This window comes from Harmonia axyridis, chromosome 3 (genome assembly GCF_914767665.1).
Source record: "Harmonia axyridis chromosome 3, icHarAxyr1.1, whole genome shotgun sequence".
NCBI classification, from domain to species: Eukaryota; Metazoa; Arthropoda; class Insecta; order Coleoptera; family Coccinellidae; genus Harmonia; species Harmonia axyridis.
In genome coordinates, this window is record NC_059503.1 from 39,694,159 (window position 1) to 39,717,118 (window position 22,960).

Sequence of the window (22,960 nt, forward strand, 5' to 3'; positions counted from 1 at the left end):
TTTTCTGAAAATTCAGTACTTATTACTGATATTTCCACAAGATGACGTCATAACAGTACCTCATGCAGCAAGAGGGAAAAAATTCAAAACTCAGCTGGAATATTCAAGTTTCATTTCTTCCATTTCTTTCATTTCATTTCTTCAGCATTACTCTCCTCTCCTTTCTCTTGGCAATGACAGCATTGGTGATTCCTGAGGATGTACACTTCCTTTCTCTCTAGGTTTTTTTGTGCAGATTTGTAAATTATTAATGTTTCGTGTATTTCTTGTTCACACCTCGTGACCCATGTTTTGATTGGTTTTGGTTGAACATATTGACCAATCGATCATTGTATCCTTTTAGATCACGTGATTTGGCTTCCCTTATCATTGGCTGAAATTCAGACATCTGGATCCTTTTCCTCGTTGTCACGTGATTCAGGGCTCAATATGCTCATCAGCTCAAGGGTGCATCTATATTATTAGATCATTGTAGGGATCTCTTCACTAAAATTAGGTCTAGATGATATTTGGTCTGTGATGCAATTGGCTGACTTGTAAAATTTCACTTCCATTATAATACGTTAATGTTTAGGCTAGAAGTTGTTCCCCAATCTCTACCCTTTTTTTCGAGAATGATACAAATTCCAAATCTTTGGGAAAAAATGCCTTCAGTCGCTGTGCACGCCTTCAAAAAATTTTTCAACTCGAATGAGTTCAGAATTATGGTATTTATAGTGGAAAGAGTGAAGTCAAATCTCGTACACATAATTCATTTGATATCTACCATAGAGTAATAAACATGAGAAAGGGAGTATACGCAAATTTTACATGTCCCTAACATGGTTAGATTACGTTGTCGGATTGTGATATATTCTCAAATCCAGAATTTTACTATGTCATTATGAATGTATATTATATTGAATGAAATATATTTATTTGAGTGATTCTCAATTAAATAGGCAAATTTGAATATTTGGAATCCGATATTTTTCCTAATTATCGAATTTATAGTATGCAGAATATTTATTTACTGTATCTACCTGCTGAAATCCAAGGTTTGGCAACTATTGCTCTCCTAGTGTCATCCGTTGTTTTACGTCGTTTGGCGCGCTTGAAGTTTGTTTTCTGAACTTCTGATATATACTAGTGGAATAAATTAAAGAATCAAAGTAAAATTCAACATTTTTAGCGGCTTTTCAAATGGATGTATTTTCGATAAAAATGGTCGTATCTCAATTTGAAAAAAAGCTTTTTTTTATCAACTTTTCAAATTAATGTAGAAAACGAAGAAAAATTTTTTCCGAAAATACCATAGCTTCTTCTTGTAGAAAATTCATTCAAGATTTCAAAACATCCCTTAAATATTCTGTGCAAACATTGATTGGTGAGATATTGATGGTTGAAAACAAAAAGGTCCTTTTCAATTCAAAGTTCGATATTTCAGAGAGAAATGCTCGTATCGAAATTTTGAAAAAAGGATATTGAAGCTGAATGAACAAGTTATCTCATCCATATAGTGGTTAAGTTGGAAAAAAAATTCCAAGTCTGTAGGCCAAAAATAAAACCTGAAAAAATTTCGCAGAAATTTTAGACACTGTATTCATTAGGATTGAGCAGTACACGTTCCTTGAAAAATTTTGTCACCATGAGATCTCTAAACTATAAACTTCAAGTTTCAAAAAGCTCCTTTTCAAATTGAGATACGACCATTGTTATCGAAAATACATCCATTTGAAAAGCCGCTAAAAATTTCGAATTTTATTTTGATCCTTTAATTTATTCCCCTAGTGTTTTTCGGTATTAATCTCAATATATTTCGAGTTGATATGAAACGTTGACTCACTATGGGACATAGTGCGTTCTTCGTGGAGAAGCTCACGAATTGAGTGAAATATTCTATCACTGATATGTTTTCATTTGCGCGCTTAATGTCAAATTTGATAGTTCATGTTGCTCACTGAAAATGACATAGATATGCTCCCTCTATCTATGTTTATTACTCTGAAATATATACCGAACCCCAAAAGTCATATAATCAACTAGAAATTAATGTCATGTTGGCCAAAATGTCATTGACGAACTTTTCATAATCATTAACTATGACTGAATTGTTATAATTATTGCCAAACTTCAGGATTAAGCGAAAGTTTCAGGTTTCCTGATCTGAAATATCTGTTGCAGGTTTTATGTCAGCTTCAAGCAGCTAGGTTGGGAAGACTGGGTGATCGCTCCGCCCGGTTACTACGCCAACTACTGCAGGGGTGACTGCGGCCATCCTCGAACACCAGATACCTACAACAATTTCCACACGCATGTGATAGAGGAGGTCAGGAAGACCCACCATCTTAGCGGCATGCAACCATGTTGTGCGCCACTTAAGTTTTCTAGCATGAGCTTGATTTACTATGGACCAAATTTGGACGTTATCAAGAGGGACATGCCAAAAATGGTGGTTGATGAGTGCGGTTGTCCGTAGACGTTCGCGCGTTAACGAAATTATAGATAGATATCAGTTGCGTTTGCAGAGTCTACTCTGTCCTTTGTTGTTCGGCGAAAAGATGATACTGGAAAATTTGCGGTAACTGGGTAGTCCATTCCTAATGTAGAATAAATGGCAGGTTTCAAATGAAAGCTGCTTTTTCATCTTAGTTTTTTTTTCTGAGTCAATGTTGTTGTCCTAAAACATTTGAAAATGAGACATATGTTTCTTCAGATTGAATCCATCAACTGACAAAAAGTTCGATCGGACACCATCTCCAAAAATAACAAAACGAATTATTCGTAGTCTCGCAGAACAATTTATTGAACTCTAATACAATTATAATCAATAGCAAATACATCTAAAATTTGAATTCATTAGCAATTATTTCGATTATGGCTCGTTCTAATATAATAAGAAATTTTAGATGAGGGTACTGATCAATAAATGAATAAATCCTTTAGTATTGATATTGTTCTAAATTCGTACTGTATGATTATGATGATTCCGTTGATTTCGAGTGTGAAATTTTGTCCTAGAATTTCAGTTATTTTTCATTGGATATTAATATAATTCTATGACGAAATACTATGAATCCTTCCTTTAACCCATTGCGCAATTATTATTTGTTTGGTAACTAACCAATTCCATATAGAGAAAAATTTTCTTCTTATTCTTCCTCTTATAATAGAACGCAGGGACGCCGCCAGATATTTTTGGCATCTCGGCAAAATAAAATTTTGACGCCCTGCTTTCTTAGGTTATCTTGATTTTCTTTGAAGGAGCCTCTGTTATTTCCCTCAGGCATCTTTTCGATTTCATATAAAATCAAGTTGTCAAATTTTACAAAGGACGTCTTATCGATTTCATCAAGAAACATCCTGCATTGTTTAAAAGTACGGCGCTCTATAAGTATATATAAGAAAAGGCGACTTGGTTCAAAGGTAAATTTTATACTACCTGTTCGTATTTTCATAACTATATTTGAAGGCATCTAATCGATTTAAAATTAGCTCTTGGTAATTTTATTTATTATTTTACTAGAAAGAGTAGTATTTTCACTATGAAAATATTTATGTGTCAAAAAATATGTCTTGCTTTATTAACTGTATACGCCCCTGAAATTTTTGGCGCCCCGGCAAAATGTCCGGTTTGCCGGTCCTGGCAGCGGCCCTGTTAGGACGGAGTCCTGCCCATTCTGTCATCCGCCCTCTTGTGACGTTTACGTCCAGCTATCGTACCAACGTTTTGGAGGCCTACCAACTGGTCGTCTAGTTCCTGATTTTTGTGTTTTCGCCTTTTTTGAAATTTGATCTGGACGCATTCGATCTACGTGACCCCACCAAAAGCGGCGCCTTTCTCTCACCCAACTGACAACATCCTGTACTCCCAACTCTTGCAGAAAATACGTATGCGTATTTTGTCTTTCAGCGTTATCCCTCTTATTGTTCGCAATACTTTAATTTCAGTGGTTCTCATTTTTCTCTTGGTTTTTGCTGTCTTCGCTCTAGTTTCAGCGGCGTACGTATGGGTCTAAGCTGGTCTTGTATATTCGTGTCTTACTTTCAGTGGACATTATTTTTCTTATTTTTCCATATTACCCAACCAACCTGATATTCTTGCGGCTTTTTTCACCAGACTATTACTCCATTGGCCAAACATCTCCCGCTCGAAATTTCCACACCCAAATATCTCATATTCATTACCTGAAGCACAATGTGTCCATTAACTACCAGCTTGCATTTTATAGGCTTTTTCGATACTACCAAAGATTGCGTCTTTTCGCACGAGATTTCCATATTAAGTTTCTGTACTGCCAAGTTGAATTTGTGTAGTATGCGCTGTACGTCATCATTGTTCATTCTAAAACCAGGATTAACTTCATTTACACTTTCTATTATCTGGTTCATTAGTATATTGAAAAGACACGGGCTAAGACTATCTCCTGGTCTGATGTCGGATGTGACTTTGAGTTCTCTTGAATGGCCACATTCCGTTCTAATTCTCGTTTTGTTTTTAGTCTTGAGTTGCCGTACTAGGTTTATATTATTCCTATCTACACTTTTTTGATTCAATTGATCGATTACATCTTCAAATCTGACTCAATCAAATGCTAGCTTCAGGTCTATAAAACATGTGCTTATTAAACTCTATTGATTCCTCTATCAGCTGGCGCAGAATAAATATTGCATCTATCGTAGATCTATTCGGACGGAAACTTCGCTGCTTTTTGGAAATGTGTTATACATTGAGTTATTGGGTATAGCTGACCGAATTTATTCGAGAGAAATACTCTTCATTTGCATTCAGCAATGACGACGTTTCAGCTATTGGTTGTAGCCTTTCTCAAGTCTAAAAAAAATATTTTACTTCCGATCTTACAATAAATGCTATACAATTTTATATGCTCTTCAAAAACACAAAAAAATCATACTTTGGAACACTATCACAAACAACAGAACACAAGACAGGAGATTTCTACCTTAGCAGTAATTTTGTTTGGAAGTATTTTAGTTAGAAATTTCAGTACACTGCTAAGTTATTCCTCTGTAGTTCTTCGGATTCGATTTTGGTTTTTTTTCGTATACAGGTATCGTTATGCTAGTTCTCCATTCTTCAGGTAAAAATCCAATATACTTTATTCTCTCGTACAGCTTCATCAGTCCTTTCTCATTTACTGAGCGTCAATATTTGAGCAATTCCATTGGGATATCGTCCGTACCCGACGATTTTCGTTTCTCCAATTTCTTCAGAGCTGTTTATAGTTCTTCTAATGTGATGTGATACCCTTGTTCACATGGAGAAGATGAATTCTCAGTTTTCAGTTCCTCGTTGTCAGCATCATACAGGTGTATGTTACCCAAGTTTCCTGGTCCTATAGCATTTATCACTACTTCCACGTTGACTGGTTCTTTTCTTCTAGGAAAAAATAATATTAAAAATATATTGGGGCTCATCACTTTCAAATTAAGCCAGATTATGATATCGTCAAAGTTTATTTCATTATATTATTATCTTGTTAGTACCTATTTGGCCCACAAATAATATAACGGCTTTTTTTTTAATTTTGAGTGTATCGGTACTGAAAGAGAGAGCAGCTTTCATTTCAAATCATATATGAAAGAATGTAATCCTGCAGTTTTCACACATTTTTGAATTGGAAAACGTACTAATATTCTCGTTAAAGAGGAAAGAATTGTTGGATGTACCCCAGATTATATCATCAAATCAAAACAAATACATTAGTTCGGCCGCACAACAAATGACGATAGTTGATTCTGAAGTGAAAAAATCGTATTACGAATTATTCGATAGTTAAAGAAATTAACTCTAAATAATTTAACGATGTCGTTACCATTCCAATTCAGTTCTCAGAAGATATGGCGCCAGTGAAATGACTCAATAAGTGAAGCATTATTTTTGAAATGGAAATCCAACGTTTTATCTGTAGAAATACTCTATTACAACAAAAATACACGAAGGTACAATTTTACATAAATAAAAGTAAGAACACTAAATTTTGTAAGCAATATCCCTAGATACTGAATCAGAATTAACGAAGGATTTCTCACAAATAACAAACACTTTCCACATATGAAATAGGGATAGACATATTCTATTTGGTTTCAAAAAATATTTTTGTTTTACTGTTCTATCCCCAAATGTCATATTCCCTACTGCAAGTAATCGAATAGTATCGATTCAATTAGTTCAAGTTGAACTCTGATTCCGTATCGAAAAAGATATCCTCTGAAATATTCACAGATTTAGATAGCAGAAATAATATAGTTTCTTTTCAGTTTTCGTAATTTATTTCTTGAGATTGAGGTGTATTCTTCAATAGTTTAGTTTTATATTATAATTTGTATAGAAAGAGCACTTTATTGGAGTTTAAGCTTTATTTTTTTACTCATAAGACAGACCCCTGTAATTTTAGTTTAATATGTGAGAAAATTGTAACTAAAAGAAAAAAAATTCATCCCAAACTCATCTTGACTTCAATCTCATGAAACTATTAACAAATTCTCAATAGCAGAAATAGCACAAAATAAATATTTCAGAGTTCATTTCCCATTTCATACAACATTCCTATTATACATGTGATGTTTCTTATGTTTGTGATATTTTATTTACCAAGTTATTCTGTGATTTTTAATGTTAAATTATTGGAAATTGTAAAGAGCACAAGTATATACTTGTCGAATTATGCTGTATATTCGCTATTTTTTATCGCTTCCTTTTTCAATATTTTTTTGTGGAAGCTGTTATTGCTATTTTTCGATTCAACGAAGAACAATTTGCCAAGTCGATTATTTGTCAATTATATTATATACTGTTCGAATGAAACAGCTTTCACTGAATTGGTTTGAAAAAATTTAGACGAATTTGTGATTATAATTATACAAGTTGGTGAGGATAACAGTGAGTACGGTGGAAAACTGAAGAAGTTAGGAATTAAATGAACTTTAGGAGTGTATCGCGTTTACATTCAGTATTGAAAAAAGCAAACTTATTTTTCTATTTTGAATTGGTGTATATGGAAATTTTTATATATAGCTCACTGCCTTGAAATTGTTACATAGTATAAAAATAATAATTGACAATAAGCTTACGGAGATCAAAATAACCAAAAGTACCCTTTGTCCATTTGTCTTGCTCTTACGAATATAACGAAAATAAAGATAAATGTATACTATAAGTTTGTTGCGCCTAAGGCTAGTCCCTATAATAACCTTAGAACAATAGCTTCAACATATGCAATATCTTTTTGAGGGATTTTGGCTGATATTTTTTGTCAAGATTCTCATAGAACTATTTATGACTAAGGCATGATGATGAATTGAGAAATATTTATTTATTTATATTTGCCCTTTCCCTTTCGACTTATTGAATTGAAAATCAATGAAATTCTCATAGAAAAAGAAACATTCTTCAAATTGTCTTTATCTTCCTCTGATGGCTTTTAACATAATATCAATTTTCTTCACCATTTCTCTCATAGAGTCTGATGCTTTTCTGTACATTTAATTATCCAAAATTATCGAAAAATTTCTCTCATCAAATGAATTTCAATTAAATAAATGATCAGTCAAAATTCTTCAGAAAAACAAGAAAATTATACACAAAATCAATTTAAGAATATATTATATTATGCCTCATTTCATGAAATAATCAATCAAATATTGTTGATAAGTCTTCTCGAATATTATCAGTAAGCCTATGCTCATTTAGTATAAAAATTTTCATTTATATTGAACAAGAATTATCACAAATTTCTGAAGAAGATGACATTATAAAAATTTGGAGAAAAATACACATAAATGATTGTTTAATTTTATATTCTCCCTCTGAATATAATTGATTGTAGATGATTAAGTAGGTACACATATTTCCAATTATTTTGGTTGATTATTATGTGTATTAAAGTCACTCAGACAGATTCGATTTTCTGGTATTCAGCAATAATGAATAATTCATATTTTCATAAACGATTGTTGATATATCATCGAAGAATTGATTGGTTTGAATAATTCATTCCTATGAGTATTTGGAAAAAACCATTTGCGAAAAATATTTTCTTTCAAATAAATACTTTTATTCCTCTGTTTTCGAAATAATATTTTCTTTCATTCATTTATATTTTGTGCACTTTTATGAGTTTGGAGAGCAATTCAAGAGTTTCGCTAAGGTGCTCCTAGTAACATCCTGAAAAAGATGGATCATATCAATTCATCCATCTGTTTATTTCTAATGAGCACGAGTATATAATGGTTTCTTATTCAATCAAAATCAAAAATTTTTTTTCAATTTGAATTGGTTCAATCGAATATTTTCATGAATTATCAATGGTCTCAAATCACTAATCAGATCTGAACCGTAATTTTGTATACAAAACGAAATACTCTTTATTGGAAATTCTTGAATGTTTATGTCTCAATATTTAAAGGTATTCTGAGCAATAAAGAGGTCAATCTGACAGAGTAAAACGCTGCAATAAACTCACGATCGTGAATCATTTTTTCAGTATTATATAACTGATTTTGCCTTTTCTCTATATTTACATTTTTACTTTGGGAAAAATTGAAATGTTCCTCATGTAATGTAAAATCTTCGAATGAAATAAAAAATAAAAGTGAAAAATTATTTATTTCATCATTTTCTTCTCCTAAATAGTTTCTTCAACTTGATATTAGTATATACAACACAATAAGTGATGAATATATTCAGAATATATCATGATTACAATGTCGGCGTTCAATCTTCGATGATTTTCTGAGAAAAAATTGTGTCTCTTTGATCTTGGAGTAATCAGCTTATGAGAGACAGATCGTTCAAATATTTCTACTTTTTGAATCACTTTCAATTTGGAAAATAGCTAAATAATTCTTATTCAAATATGTCAATTTTAAGTTCAGATCAACTACTAAAATTGTGCCTTTAAAGATGTTGGTTTTTATATTGGGAAATGAACCAAGGTGTACCTATATTGTCCTCTATATTGAACTAAATGACAATATTAAATATTGACAGTAAAAAGACAAGAATCACGAAGTAAACTCAATTTCCACAAGTTAAAATATTGCAATAATTATTTCGCCAGCTAAATATGGCTTCTCGGTTAATTTTGAATTTCAACCAATACAAACATAGATCTAAAAGAGTCGAACTTACTTATATCAGAACTATGAGTGAAACTGTTGAGAGAATAAACTTCACAGTTATTTGTTCGTTAACCATACAAAAGAAAGAACTACATTCACAAAAATTCCTCTGTATACTTTGAAGTATTGTATCTACCTTCACCTAAATGTTTGGCTGTAAGTTTCATTTTTGTTTCACTTAAAATGTAAAATTACCCAAAAAAGTGACGTTGGAGATACAATTATTCTAATATTCAAATTTTTGGAAATTAAATTCAGTTTTATTTCATTCAAAATGTTATCAATTCGTTAATTCATTCCAGTTTTTGTATTTATATCCCTTTTAAAAACGATAATTGTAAAAGCTACGTAATAGCGAAATATCGAAACAATTGAAATTAATGAAAACATTTTCTTCCGATTTAAAGAATATTTACCCCTTCCTTACTTTCTGAACCTGGGTATTGTAACCTAATACTTTTTATTCACGTAGGTAGGTACTCTCAGAAATTTAATCTGATGATCTACCTCAATCTAACGCTGGACAACAGTTCAGTCCCTTTGTGTTCATTTCGTCCCCATTATCCCCATTCCCCATCGTGAAAATAATATATCATTCACATTTTCCAAGCAGAGTAATTTCAATATCCATTTCCGTAGTTGACAACTTGCCAAGAGGCGGAATTTTCGGGATATGAATAAATCGGATATTTCATTTTTATTTATTCCCTTCTAGAAATGATTGGTCTGTCGGGAATGACTCCTCAGTTCTTTATCGGTCTCGCTTTCTGTTCTGCCTTTTTATATCTTTGTCGAAACGATTTTTGGTCGCGTTCTCATTATGAAAGGCCGGGGATTTGAAAGGAATAATGAACTTGTATCGTTGATCCTTCGGATAGTTGGAGTGGAAGCAAATGATCTTGAATCTTTGAAATTTTCATTTTATATATAGTATATTTACACACCGGAAAAATTAGAAAACTGGGTTTGTTGTCCATTTCTTTTTGAACCTTTCGTACTATTTTAGATTTTTTTGTCAATTTCAGCTTCATTCTTCGGAAACATAACTATTCAAATGCCATCCTCAGTTAGACCTTTCAAGGAAAAATAAAAATGAAACGTAAGCTTTTATTCACGTAAAAGTGACTATGGAAATTCTCTCTTTTTTTCGGTTTTTTCTTAATATTTTGAAAACTATAGGGACCAACGCAAAAATTTTAGTGAGGTGTAATTGAGAATCTTGATAATATCTAAGACATAAAATGAAAAGAAAAGTTTTTTTTGAAAATTTTTTTTCATTTCTTGTATAACCGGAAGTGCTGGAGCACTTCGAAAATATTTTAGCTGAATAGGGCATTATGAACAATGCCATCTTCCGAATTTTCAGATTTCGAATAGGCTCTGTTCTCCAGAAACGTAATAGGCAGTCGAACATGAACCACCCTGTATAAAACTAATTTGGGGGCATATGTTCCTTTCTGTAGGGGCTGGTTGTTCCTCGGAAAAACTAACCCCAATCGACTTTAAATCTTCTCTAAAATTCTCATGACACATTTTTAGTTTATTCTAAGGATCTGAAACTACAAGCGAAAGACAGAGAGGTAAGACCTACGAGACAATTGTTACAAAAAGCTGCCTCTGCTGTTATCAACGACGGAAAACCTGTTAGAACTTTCGCAAGAGAAATTGAAATTTTCGCATGACCTTTCATCAACTTCTAGAGCCGATTACGAAAAACGGCTATTTTACCATACTCTCTAAAAAAATGTATTGAGTGAAGAGCAGGCAAAAAAAGACAAAACAGATGAAGACATTACAAGGGCTGGAACAGGAAAAACCAAGATGGGCAATAGAAAAATAAATGGCAAAGGCAAGGGGAAAGGTGAAAGAGATTATCAGTATCAGAAAAAAGCAGAAGGCAAGATAGCGGGAGTGACATTGGCAATGATCTGGAATGGTATCTACTGCATAATTTTTTATTATTCAAATTCTTGACCAAGAGAACAGTGGATAGAATGTACCATACTATATATGTGTAAAAATTGGGCTCCTACCAAATATTTAGATGGAAATGATAAATTATATGTGCCCTAATTATTGTGAATGAGGAATAAGATTGCAGATGCATAAAAATGGAGATTTCCTAAGTTAATTACAACTGGAAGACTGCTGACTAATGATATCAATTTCAATTAAAATTCAATTCAATTCAATTTTAATTTTAATTTAATTTCAATTAAAATTTACCTGAATTAAAAGTAACCAGTTATTTTTTTTATTTTGAAAGTATATTCGATGATATTTGTAGATGCTATGGAATTCAATTCCATTCCAACTAAATAAAAAGAGGTTTCTATAAACCATTAACATAATATTTTGTTGTTGTTTTTTAGTTCAGTTCTGCATAAAATAAACTTAACATACTTGGGTTGATAGAAATAATTGTTTTATTCAATGCAACCTTCATTATTTCAACAAAATATTGTCAAATTCTCAGCGGAACAATTTGCCTCAAAGGTGGAACAACTCGCCCCAAAGCGGGGTTGAATGTTCCGCTCCGAAATTTTACCGACATTTGCTTCTGCAAAAAAACTATTGAGATATCAGTAAAAGCGACTATAATATTTCTAAAAACGATAAATATCCGTTCGAGATTATCCCATGTTGAAAATGAATTCCTTCATTTTCATGATAAAATTTCGTACCTATTATTTGAAAATCGGAACTTCCAGCCCCGCCCTCTCCTACTAATATTCCAGTTCATCGGTTAAAAAATCGTAAATAAATTCATCAATACTATTAACTTCTTCATGGAATTTATGTATAGTTTTGGTACACCTTATATTTGACGAGACAAGGAATCGGGGGGGATTTTGCCGGGCCGAGTGATTTTTGAGGGCCCGTAATTTCCAATCCCATAATAAAGAACTATATACAAAAAAATCCTTAATATGTTTTTTCCACTTTTCTCATGAAACATATTAAGACTTCGAATAATTATTTTACCTCTCCTTAACATTATCTATCACCGTTCTTCGGGTCTAATGATGTTTTCAGTCACCTACTCAATCCGATGTTTATTATGCATACTCTGAAAACGGAAGACCATAAAAATAGACAATTATGACAAGTGCGTGAGGAATATTGCCTTTTTGTCGGTACATTCGAAATGAGTATCTAAACTATGTATTCATTTATTTATTTGAATGATATAATAATAATAATAATAATAATAATAATCTTTATTGGTCCCTCAAGACACCTAAGTGTATGGGACAAGTCAAATACAAACATATATATACATTTCAATTTACATCAACTATATGGGGACAATCCAGGTGAAATTCCTGTACAGAGTAATAACACTTAGATAACAATGTAATTCTAATATAATGCTTGTTTCAATAAAAACAGCCCTGCTTCCCAAAAAGCCATGCCTTCAAAATTTTTTCTATTTTGTTTTGCATAAGAATTATTAAGCTTTGTTGATCAATCATAGAAATGAAACGATAGCTCGTCTCTTATATCTTATAACTTGAAATGGCATTTTTCTTTATTTTTGTAGTTCCATTCAATTCAATCCTTTATTTTTTTATGCCATTTTAGTGTCATTTCGAAGAAGTGAAAATACGAGTAAAACTCTCCAGAAGAGTTACATTTTTTATTCCATTCATATCACCATAAATATATTTTGTGAGAACCGATATAATTATGTATATATCTTTATTTTTCATTACTTGAAGCAAAATAAAAAGCATACTTCTAAACGAATTATTTGAAGAGGGAATATTGAAGTCAAGAAGCGCCTTTCAGGTGAATATTATTATACATTCACTTCAAATTTAAATCAAGATAGTGACTTCGAAAAAAATCGTGAAAATTCATTAAAAATCGAAATACAATTTATTTTTTGATCTTGTGACTAGACAAAATAATATTGAATTTTTTTTTCTAATTTCTATATAAGATCGCACAAAGTAATTTTAACGCAATTTTCCGGTACAAATAGAAATAATAAATAAGTGGAAAAGTTTTCATCATAATATATCTCGGAACTATCATATAAATTACAAGCAACCAACAAGGGTTTTCTTTAAATTGAGAAACGAAATTTTTTTGACGAAAATAAAGCAATTTCAAGAACCGCTTCATATTTTTTAATTTCGATCGATCCTTCAACTTTTTATTATGAAAAAATTTCGAACATTGGGCTGTGCTGAACAGGAGATGTACTTGGGTACATTACTGGACTCCGCCTCTACTCACACTTTCATATTTTTTTTTCTTTGTAAAATTATTTGTCTTGATCTTGGATTGTGGGAATGAAGTCAATTATTTTCATTATTATCATTGAAGGAGGAATGAACTGTTTCTTACGGACTCATATATTTAATTTATAAATCAATATACATACATATCTCTCCATATCATAAATAAATATTGAACGAAATTACGTCGAACAAACTTGGGACACATTTTATTGCATCAAGAACAAAAACTAATTATTTTTGAGGTGAGCTAACTCTTCTTGAAATCCTTTTCAGCTCTGCTGATTCTGGATCATACGTGTATATTGGCCCTCTGATTGGTTCAACATCCTCATACTTGACTCTAGCATAGTATGCCATGTTGGCCAAGTCATCCTTGGTGGCAAATGTCACTTTCTGAAGGAGTCCTGAGGGATGAAAGATGTAGTAGGCACCTTGTTCCCCATCTTTCAACTGTTCGCTCAAGTTTTCAGCTTCATTCTCTTCAGTGTTTACTTCAGTCGTTGTTGGAATTTCTGTGGTCGTTGAATCAACAGCCTCTGTGGTTGTTGCGGGTTCTGGTGGTCCGTACTCAGGCTGAGGAGGCCCGTAGATTGTTGGGAGGACCTGCTGCCGTTCTGGAAGACGAAAAGCTGCCCCTGATGGTCTCCAGCCCGAAGGTTGATAGGGGGCTGTTTCATAGTTGCCGAAGTAGTAATTTTGGGGAACGCAATAGACTACACTGATAACAGCGGATAAGAAAATGGCTAGTTGGATCATTTTGGACTAGGACTCTGTATCTACGATGTAATGATACTGATTAAAGTTTTGAAGAAGTGAATATATATAGTTAATGAAGATTCTAAGACCTTAGTAACGACCTCCTAAATTTGGACTTGGACAATATGATACAGAATTATTGGATTACTTCGTTTATTTTCACTCAGAGTGATTTTCATTTCATAGAAATTTTGAATATTTTCATTCGCCAAAAACTGTATTCATGAAATAAATTAAATAGTGAGAAGTTGAAAATGAAATTTTGATATGTTTTAAAATATTGCCTACTCATTGTGATGGTTGCAAAGTATCTGCCATAGTGAATGAGCTTGATTAACATACCCATTTCTCAAGAAGCTAGAACTATTCAAATAATCCTTTCATCGGTAGATTAAGTAACTCAATCCTAATTTAATTGAAATCAAGAAGTAATTGGATCGTTCAAAAAACGCTATCAGCAGCAGATGTACGTTAAACGTACCGATATCAAACATTTGTTTTCGGTCGGTGCTTGCCGTTCTTGATGCTTAATATAATATAATACAGCTATTCAACGTAAAAAAAAATTCAGCTGATTGAGGAGAAAAACATAAAATTATATTGACAAGTCTTTTTTCTTCGAAATAATATATGTATATGTATCTATGTACCGGGTTTTTCACTATAATTTGACCCCCCCTTTAACTTTGTTACAAGGAGAGGTAGAAAAAAATGTTTTCTACAAAAGTTTGACGAAATCAACTAGTGTTTTTCAAAATGATTTCACAAAACGAAATATATACAGAGTGGGCAACATATTGATAGCAACTTTATTTTTCAAATGGAACACCCTGTATATTTTAATATATTTGACTAGCTCTTTCTTCCCTGATTTCGAATATATAACATATGTTTGGCCTATCTCTCTTTTTCTGAGTACCACAGAGTTTCAAAGTTTAAGAACCACCTGGCAAGCTAAGTAATTTCAATTGGAAGGCTGCGATATTCAGAATGCCCTTTTTTGAGTTATCTCGTTGGCAATGATATATAACATACGTTTGTCATTGAATAAAACAATTGCACTACATAGAAGCGGAAAAATTTGAAATATGTTCGCTTTATGTAGAGACCAATAAAAATAAGAAAGCTACAAGGAGAGAATATATGTAGTTGCATCCAAATGATCCAATTCCAATTCATAGTGAAAAACGTATGTCATATCGTTGCCAACGAGATAACTCAAAAAAGGGCATTTTGAGTTATCGCAGCCATCCACAGTGATTACTTTTGCCAGGTGGTTCTTGAAATTTGAAACTCGGTGGTACTCAGAATGAGAGAGACAGACCAAACATATGTTATATATTCGAAATCAGGGTGAAAAGAGCTAGTCAAATATAGAAAAATATACAGGGTGTTCCATTTGAAAAAATGAAGTTGCTATCAATATGTTGCCCACTCTGTATATATTTCGTTTTGTGAAATCATTTCAAAAAACACTAGTCGATTTCGTGAAACTTTTGTGAAAAACATTTTTTTGTACCTTTTCTAGTAACAAAGTTAAAGGGGGGCTCAAATTATGGTGAAAAACCCGGTACCTACAATCTTGATCTTAGAAATCGAAGCATAATCACTTGTTTGTTACTATTTTAGATTTATATGTGTTTCTTCGAAGATATATCTCGAAAACAACATAATTTGATGTTTTTTTTTAGCAAATATACTTCTTAAATATCGTTCATAAATTGGAATACTAATTAATGAAAAATCTAAACTGAATAAACCAACAGATTCACAATTGTAACTTGATCAAGCATAAACGAAGTGGCAATGCTAACACATGAAGACATACTCCTTATGCATACCAATATATAATATTAGTTATAGTAAACGAAGGAAGGCCTATCTTCTTTGATATTCCGCTCATACATTTTCGAATTCTCGATAATAAGCATCGACATGAATCATGATAATGATAATCACATTTATGGTAGGTATTGGGTTAATTTATCTCAACTGAAAATTTCGATTATTTTATCAAGCTAAAGGGTTTCATTCCTCCTTATGAACTGAGATTGCAGTTGGATTCCAATTCGAGTGAATCTCCTATAAAATAGTGAATGCTTATGTCTTTATCCATTCCAATGATTTTTACATCTAATAATGATTGACTCAATTTTCAGGTTTATAAAGTGAGTTTTGTGTGTTAAGTTCCTAATGAAAGAGCTTTCAATTGTCGAGACTATAAGTTCTCATTTGAATTGTGATATATAAAAAACTGTTTTTTTTTTTTGTATTTGATCAGAATGCTTGAATATTGAGGAATTCACAAAATGTCTTGAGTTAGTAGCTATTAAAAGGGTTGAATCCCAGAAGAATCAATAAGGAATTGTGGGTTGACATCACACCATCAAATCCGTGGCTATTTTTTTAGATCGTGAGTGGCATACAATTGTATGCCACCTAAAATGATAATTTTTTGGTCATGCTGATACGGATTTCATTTCAAACATCTTGAATCAACATAATGCTGAATATTTTTATAGAAATTTCATTATTAGATTTATCAAAAAAAATCTTCCTCGAAAGCATCTATATCAGGATGCCAAATTGAACTTTTTTTTGGGAGAAGAAGAAGAAGAAGAAGAAATTGTTATAGGCGCACAGAACTCTCTCTTTCCGAAAAAAACAACAGTGTTTTGCGAATGTCCAAAGTACTGCATTCATCAGATAGGAAACCAACCCCACCGATTCACGGTTAACAAGGAATGGTATATAGTCTAGAGAAAAATGCTGATACTTTCGTAGGTAACATTGAAACCCGAGTTGAAACCTAATGAAGCCCTAAGGACAAAATGCGGATTTTGACCATATCTAAGATGTCAACCGCAAAGTCAGAGGAGACTTGAAAAATGAAGTGACCGAAGCTTTCAGATTCGCAAGCGTTCCGAAAATACAGATCAATATAGTAAGAAGCAAAAACGGCATCAGGACCAGACGGCATCACTAACTTGACGTTACAAAGACTTCATCAGAAAACCTTAGTAGCACTGCATATACAGGGTCCTGCAATAGTGTGTTAGGCCTCCATAGCAGCCGAACCAGACGTTTTAGACATTTAGTTGAAAAGCATCCCCTTTGTACTTTTTTTTATGCATCTCTGGGAATTATTTTCTGATATACAAGGTGTTCCCAAATAAAATTATTCAACAAATGAGTGATCTTTTAAATGGAACACCCCTTATATTTTTGCATATTTTCAATGCTCTTCAATACCTCATGATGCAAAATATAAGGGATATTTTTCCAACGGTACGGATCTTATTCAGAAAAAATTGCAAAATTTCGACGAAACAGTAGTTCGGTAAAAGCCCTTTACCGATTTCCAGTAGCGATAGAAATATAAATTTGATCAGAATTTTTGTTAACTCAAGAATTTGCCTAGTAATCGTTCTTAATCGTAAATGATCAACCTCTTTTATACAGGATATCCGTTATCAATGTCCACATATAAAGAATTTCAAATTGTTTTTTCTCGAGTTTTTCAAATGTAACACCCTGTATTTTTTTCCATGATGATATACACAGTTTAAAACCTTTCATTTTTTCAGAAGTAATCTTAGGATTATTTCCACTCCTGTGACCAGCAGACACAAAAAATGACATTTCAACCAAAATTTTCAGGAATAATGAACATAATAAATAACAGATATTTTAAATGAGTCACACAATGAAACCAAACGAATGACCAATTTTTGAAAAACTTTAAAACCCTTCCAAAATCATAATCCTTGAAGTTTAACATGAAAATGATAATATTTGACCCAATAAGTGACACATACCTACATATAGGTATTATTGGTAACTTGTGTATTCTAACGATTACACAGTTTTATCGGCACCAAAAAAAGTTATTATTCATGAAATCTTTCATATGATTTTCATGTCGGAGCAGTGCCACAGAAACTGTTTTCAAATATTGATCAAAATATTGTTGCTCAAAGTGATTTCCGAATAAATCAATTGAATTTTGGTAAAGATGAAATGGTTGATATGATTTTCATGTTGGGGCAGTGCCACAGAAACTGTTTATTAGCCAGAATATCCTAAGCTGTCGAATATCCCGAAAGAAGACATCCACATGAGTCGAGTTTCGGAGGCTTTTAAACAGATTTGTTGAGACAGGAGATGTCAAGTATAAAAAAGAAGAGAAGGTAAAATCGGCCACTAACGAAGACAAGGAGCTTGAGGTTTTACTGCATATAACTGAAAATCCACACACAAGCCAAAGGGAGCTTGGTGTAGCCTGTATTATAAGTAAGCGTTCAGTTCAAAGAATCCTCAAAAAGAATAAGTATATTGATAGTGATTTTGAAAACCGTCTGAATTACACTAACTGGCAAAGTTTTCAAATTGAACAGAACCCTACATTTTTTGAATTTGTTTTATTCAGTGATGAAGCAACCTTCCACAAATCCGGAGCCGTCAATAGGCATCATTTTCACTATTGCTCTGTAGAAAATCCAAGAATTATAAGGGAATAGACAATCAACACAGGTGGTCATTGAATGTCTGGGGAGCAGTAATCGGCAATCATGTGATAGGCTCTCATTTTTTCGTTAGTGTTACCTACGGAAATACGAAATGGAATATGGTTTCAGCATGATGGAGCACCCGCCCATTATGCTCGTCCTGTGAGGGATTTACTGGACCAACAGTTTCCAAATAGATGAATGGTAGGGGCGGACCGACAAGATGGCCTGCTAGATCACCGGATCTCACCAAAATAGATTATTTTTTGTGGGGACACATAAAGGGAATCGTGTATGATGAAATTCCAACAACAGCTTCCAATATGCGAGAGAGAATTGTGACTGCTTTCCGAAGCATTACTCCAGCCATGCTGATGAGGGTCAGTGGGTCATTCAACTATCGGATCGCTTTGTGTTCCAGAAAATGCGGACGACTCTTTGAACATCTCTTAGATCATTAACAAAATTTTTCTCTGTCTTTTTCAACGCCCGTATGTTTTTATATCCAATATTTGAATAACATTTTATGTTCTGATTTCATTTTTCGTGCCTGCTGGAAGCAGGAGTGAAAAAAGCTCTTTAGTTACTTCTGAAAAAATGTAAGGTTTCAAACTGTGTACATCATCATGGAAAGAAATACAGGGTGTTATATTTGAAAAACTCGAGAAAAAACAATTTGAAATTCCTCATATTTGGACATTGATAACACCCTGTATACAGGGTGTCCGTTATCAATGTCCAAATATGAAGAATTTCAAGTTGTTTTTTCTCGAGTTTTTCAAATACAACACCCTGTATTTTTTTCCATGAGGATGTACACAGTTGTCTTTCCAGAGATGAAGAATTGAAAGTTCAAAGGGAATACTTTTCAACTAAATTCCAAAAACGTCTGTTTTGGCAGCTATGGAAGCCTAACGCACTATTGCAGGACCCTATATAGCCAATGCTATGCTTCGACTAAGGCAATTTCCTAACGAATGAAAGAAAACTAACATGGTTTCAATCCACAAGGTCGGCAAAGACAGTAAATTTACAAAAAACTACCACCCATAGGAAAGACAACGAAAGCAGTAATTCTGAAAAGTTAGAATGCAATAACGGAAAAAAGATCATACAGTTGGGACAGTTCGGATTTCAAAGCCAACACTCCACTCCACAAGTGCTCCGAGTAGTGAAACAAATCACGCATGGATTTTACCGCAAACAAGTCACAGGGGCTGTATTCTTGGACGTGGCCAAAGTGTTTTATAAAATGTGGCACGAAGGAATGCTATACTTACTGCTTGCGGTAGGTTTTCTACGCTCCATGGTTCAACTTGTAGCCTCTTAACTGCCTTCTCAAAAGTTTAGAGCCAAAGTTGATGGAGTTCCGTTTTCAGAGAGGGCACTTTAAGCCAAAGATCCCCAAGAATCTCTGCTGTCACCATTATGTTTCGAATTATATGTATCTAACATACTGAAAACGGAGAAAACTCCCATGGCACTTTACGATGAACACACTGACATTCTTGCAAGTTCGTGGTGTCCCTAAATGACAACGAAGTACCTGCAACAAGCCATCTCGAGACTTCATCTTCGGTTTGCTCAAAGGAGAATTGAAATGAACCCTGAGAAGAGCGTGGTTGTTTTCTTCAGTCGAAGGGGAAAGATTCCCAAGGGCATGTCGTAACGTTCGATGGGAGGGTCGAATGGAGTGATACTTGACAAGAAGCTCACTTGGAAACAACACATCACAGCAGTTGTGACGAACAAAAAAACAACAACGGCATAGTTGCAACCACTACTTTGAAAAAGCACCAAAATGTCTCTTTCCAATAAGCTTCTTCTTCACAACTTCAAGCTTCGTCGGTCATGACTTGGGGAAGCGCCGCAAAGTCCCAGCAATATTCACATAGTTCTTTGTAATTCACCATATGAAACGCCTTCACCAAGTCGAGAAATAAATGGACACAGGAAATGGATGAATCAAGTAAATGGTAAATTTCGCTTGTTGAATTTGCAAGTAATTTGTAATGAAAAACCGCTTGAGTATCCAAAGCATATTGAAAATAATTTTTTCAATTCAAATTAAAACTCGTGATATAATAATAAAGCATTTCATTTACTTCTATATAATAAATAAATAATACAAACTTCACAATCAGCAAATAATAAAACAATATGTATTGACCACATCATTGCTATTCTTGGGCTGAGCTAACTCTCCTTGCAATCCTTTTCAGTTCAGCTGTTTCTGGATCATATGTGTATATTGGCCCTCTGATTGGTTCAACATCCTCATACTTGATTCTAGCATAGTATGCCATGTTGGCCAAGTCATCCTTGGTGGCAAATGTCACTTTCTGAAGGAGTCCTGAGGGATGAAAGATATAGTAGGCACCTTGTTCCCCATCTTTCAACTGCTCGCTCAAGTTTTCAGCTTCATTCTCTTCAGTGTTTACTTCAGTCGTTGTTGGAATTTCTGTTGTCGTTGAATCAACAGCCTCTGTGGTTGTTGCGGGTTCTGGAGGTCCGTACTCAGGCTGAGGAGGTCCGTAGATTGTTGGAAGCGCCTGCTGACGTTCTGGAAGACGAAAAGCTGCCCCTGATGGTCTCCAGCCTGAAGGTTGATACGGGGCTGTTTCATAGTTGCCGAAGTAGTAATTTTGAGGAACGCAATAGACTGCACTGATAACAGCTGATAAAAAAACGGCTAGTTTGAACATTTTGTGTGAGTGTTGATGATGGATTCGTACTTATGGAAAAATGAAAATAAGTTTGTATATTTATACTGTATAATAACCTCAAAACTCACTTGTGCATTGAATAAGGACAGAAGTCATTCCTTGAAACTCTAAGACCTGTGTTTTCACTACGTTCGCAATCACTCCATTGTTATCGTTAGATATATAAACTGATCTACTAACTTGGGTATTTATTACTTCATGAATGTTGAAATTTCAATTGGAACATAAATTTTTATTATTGTGTTAATCATTGGAAGAATATGTCAATCAATATATTCAATTGAGATATTTTTTGAAGGTTCATTCGACATTTTTGTCTGCAATTATTAGATTCTCAACTCCATAGGAGCAAAAAAAATGAAAAATTTTGATGCAACCAATGGGTTGGAATTGAAATGAAAGAATCTATAGAAATTATGATTATTCACTTCAAACGGAAAATTCAATAATTCCGGGATCCAAAATGGCCATTTCACAAAGAGTCATTACACTTTTGAGTCAATAAAGATTAAATCACCATTTGTTTTGAAGGAAGTTAAATCTTTTATTGTTCAGGTTTTGCTATACAATATACACAAGGGTGAACATAAACTTTGTGAGCGATCGTTTCAGAATATTATATGTTCTGAATTGGAATGAGCTTACAAGAATCTAGTCGAGTACTGATGGTCAATGTTTCGTGTTAATATTCTGATTGTGAAGAATAAGTTCTTGTGCCAAAAGTTACTATAGAAGTCATGAACAAGAAACCTACAGAATATTAAAAATTTGAATATTTCATTGAACGTTTTTAATGCGATTCATGTTTATGTCAAAATAAACTATTATTATCATTATTGATGGGACCAAATTGAATTCTTTCCTTCCGTAAATTCAATCATTCGAGAGAGAGAAGATCCTATTAATTTGGAATTTTCAGGGTAGGTTCGGATCTCAAATGCAACGGTTAGGTTCATTGATGGTTATAATCCGACCAGGCATTCCGTAAATATGGTCGTTTGTTTCCCTTATGGATGGAGATGATATTTTGCATTCAGATGTAGGATGACAGTTTGAAGCGTCATATAGTAGTGGATGTTGATCGTGCCACCCAATATAGGGAAAATTGAAAAACATATCGAAAAAAGAAATTCAGTAGCTCAGTGACAACAGATTTAATTGTGTTGAGATTTTTCATGTACACTTTAAAAAATAATATACAGCTGCATGAAGAATTTCATCCAGGTGGCGTCACTGAACCAAGCAGAATACAGAAAAATTAATGCATAGATTAAAAATTCAAAACTTTTCTAAACAGAATCAGACATTAAATTTGAGATGGAATAATATGGAATAGAGGAAAAAGTAAACACTAAATATAATTGTTTTCAATATGTAAAATGAACCTCATAATATCTATTAATCGCTAAAATCACAAACCCAAATACCTACCAGGTCTGGGTATATGGAACACTTTTTGGGTGACATTATTTGATTGCCTTCTATAATTCTTCCTTGTTGAGTGCCGTCGTTTTTTCAGTCCAAGATTTTCTTTTCATATGGAATATTCCATATCACCCGCGTTCCGAAATTTGAATAAACTCAACAATGTATATTT

General features: G+C 33.3%; 2 protein-coding genes across 2 annotated transcripts in view; one reads left to right on the plus strand and one right to left on the minus strand.

Annotated features, from left to right (window-relative positions):
* The window catches only part of LOC123675017 (inhibin beta chain), an 86,175-nt gene extending 78,066 nt beyond the window's left edge, over nucleotides 1-8,109 (plus strand). The window contains exon 4 of the mRNA XM_045610240.1: nucleotides 2,164-8,109. Within this exon, the coding sequence (XP_045466196.1) occupies nucleotides 2,164-2,458 (295 nt within the window). The 3' untranslated portion in view covers nucleotides 2,459-8,109. The remainder of the gene's footprint in view (nucleotides 1-2,163) is intronic.
* Nucleotides 8,110-13,466: 5,357 nt separating this feature from the next.
* Nucleotides 13,467-21,381, minus strand: LOC123675304. The gene is made up of 3 exons (XM_045610652.1): nucleotides 20,819-21,381; nucleotides 20,184-20,352; nucleotides 13,467-14,135 (listed from the first exon to the last, which is right to left on the minus strand). The coding sequence occupies exons 1-3, from the start codon at nucleotides 21,340-21,342 to the stop codon at nucleotides 13,605-13,607; spliced, it is 1,224 nt and encodes a 407-aa protein (XP_045466608.1). The 5' UTR covers nucleotides 21,343-21,381; the 3' UTR covers nucleotides 13,467-13,604.
* Nucleotides 21,382-22,960: the final 1,579 nt, after the last annotated feature.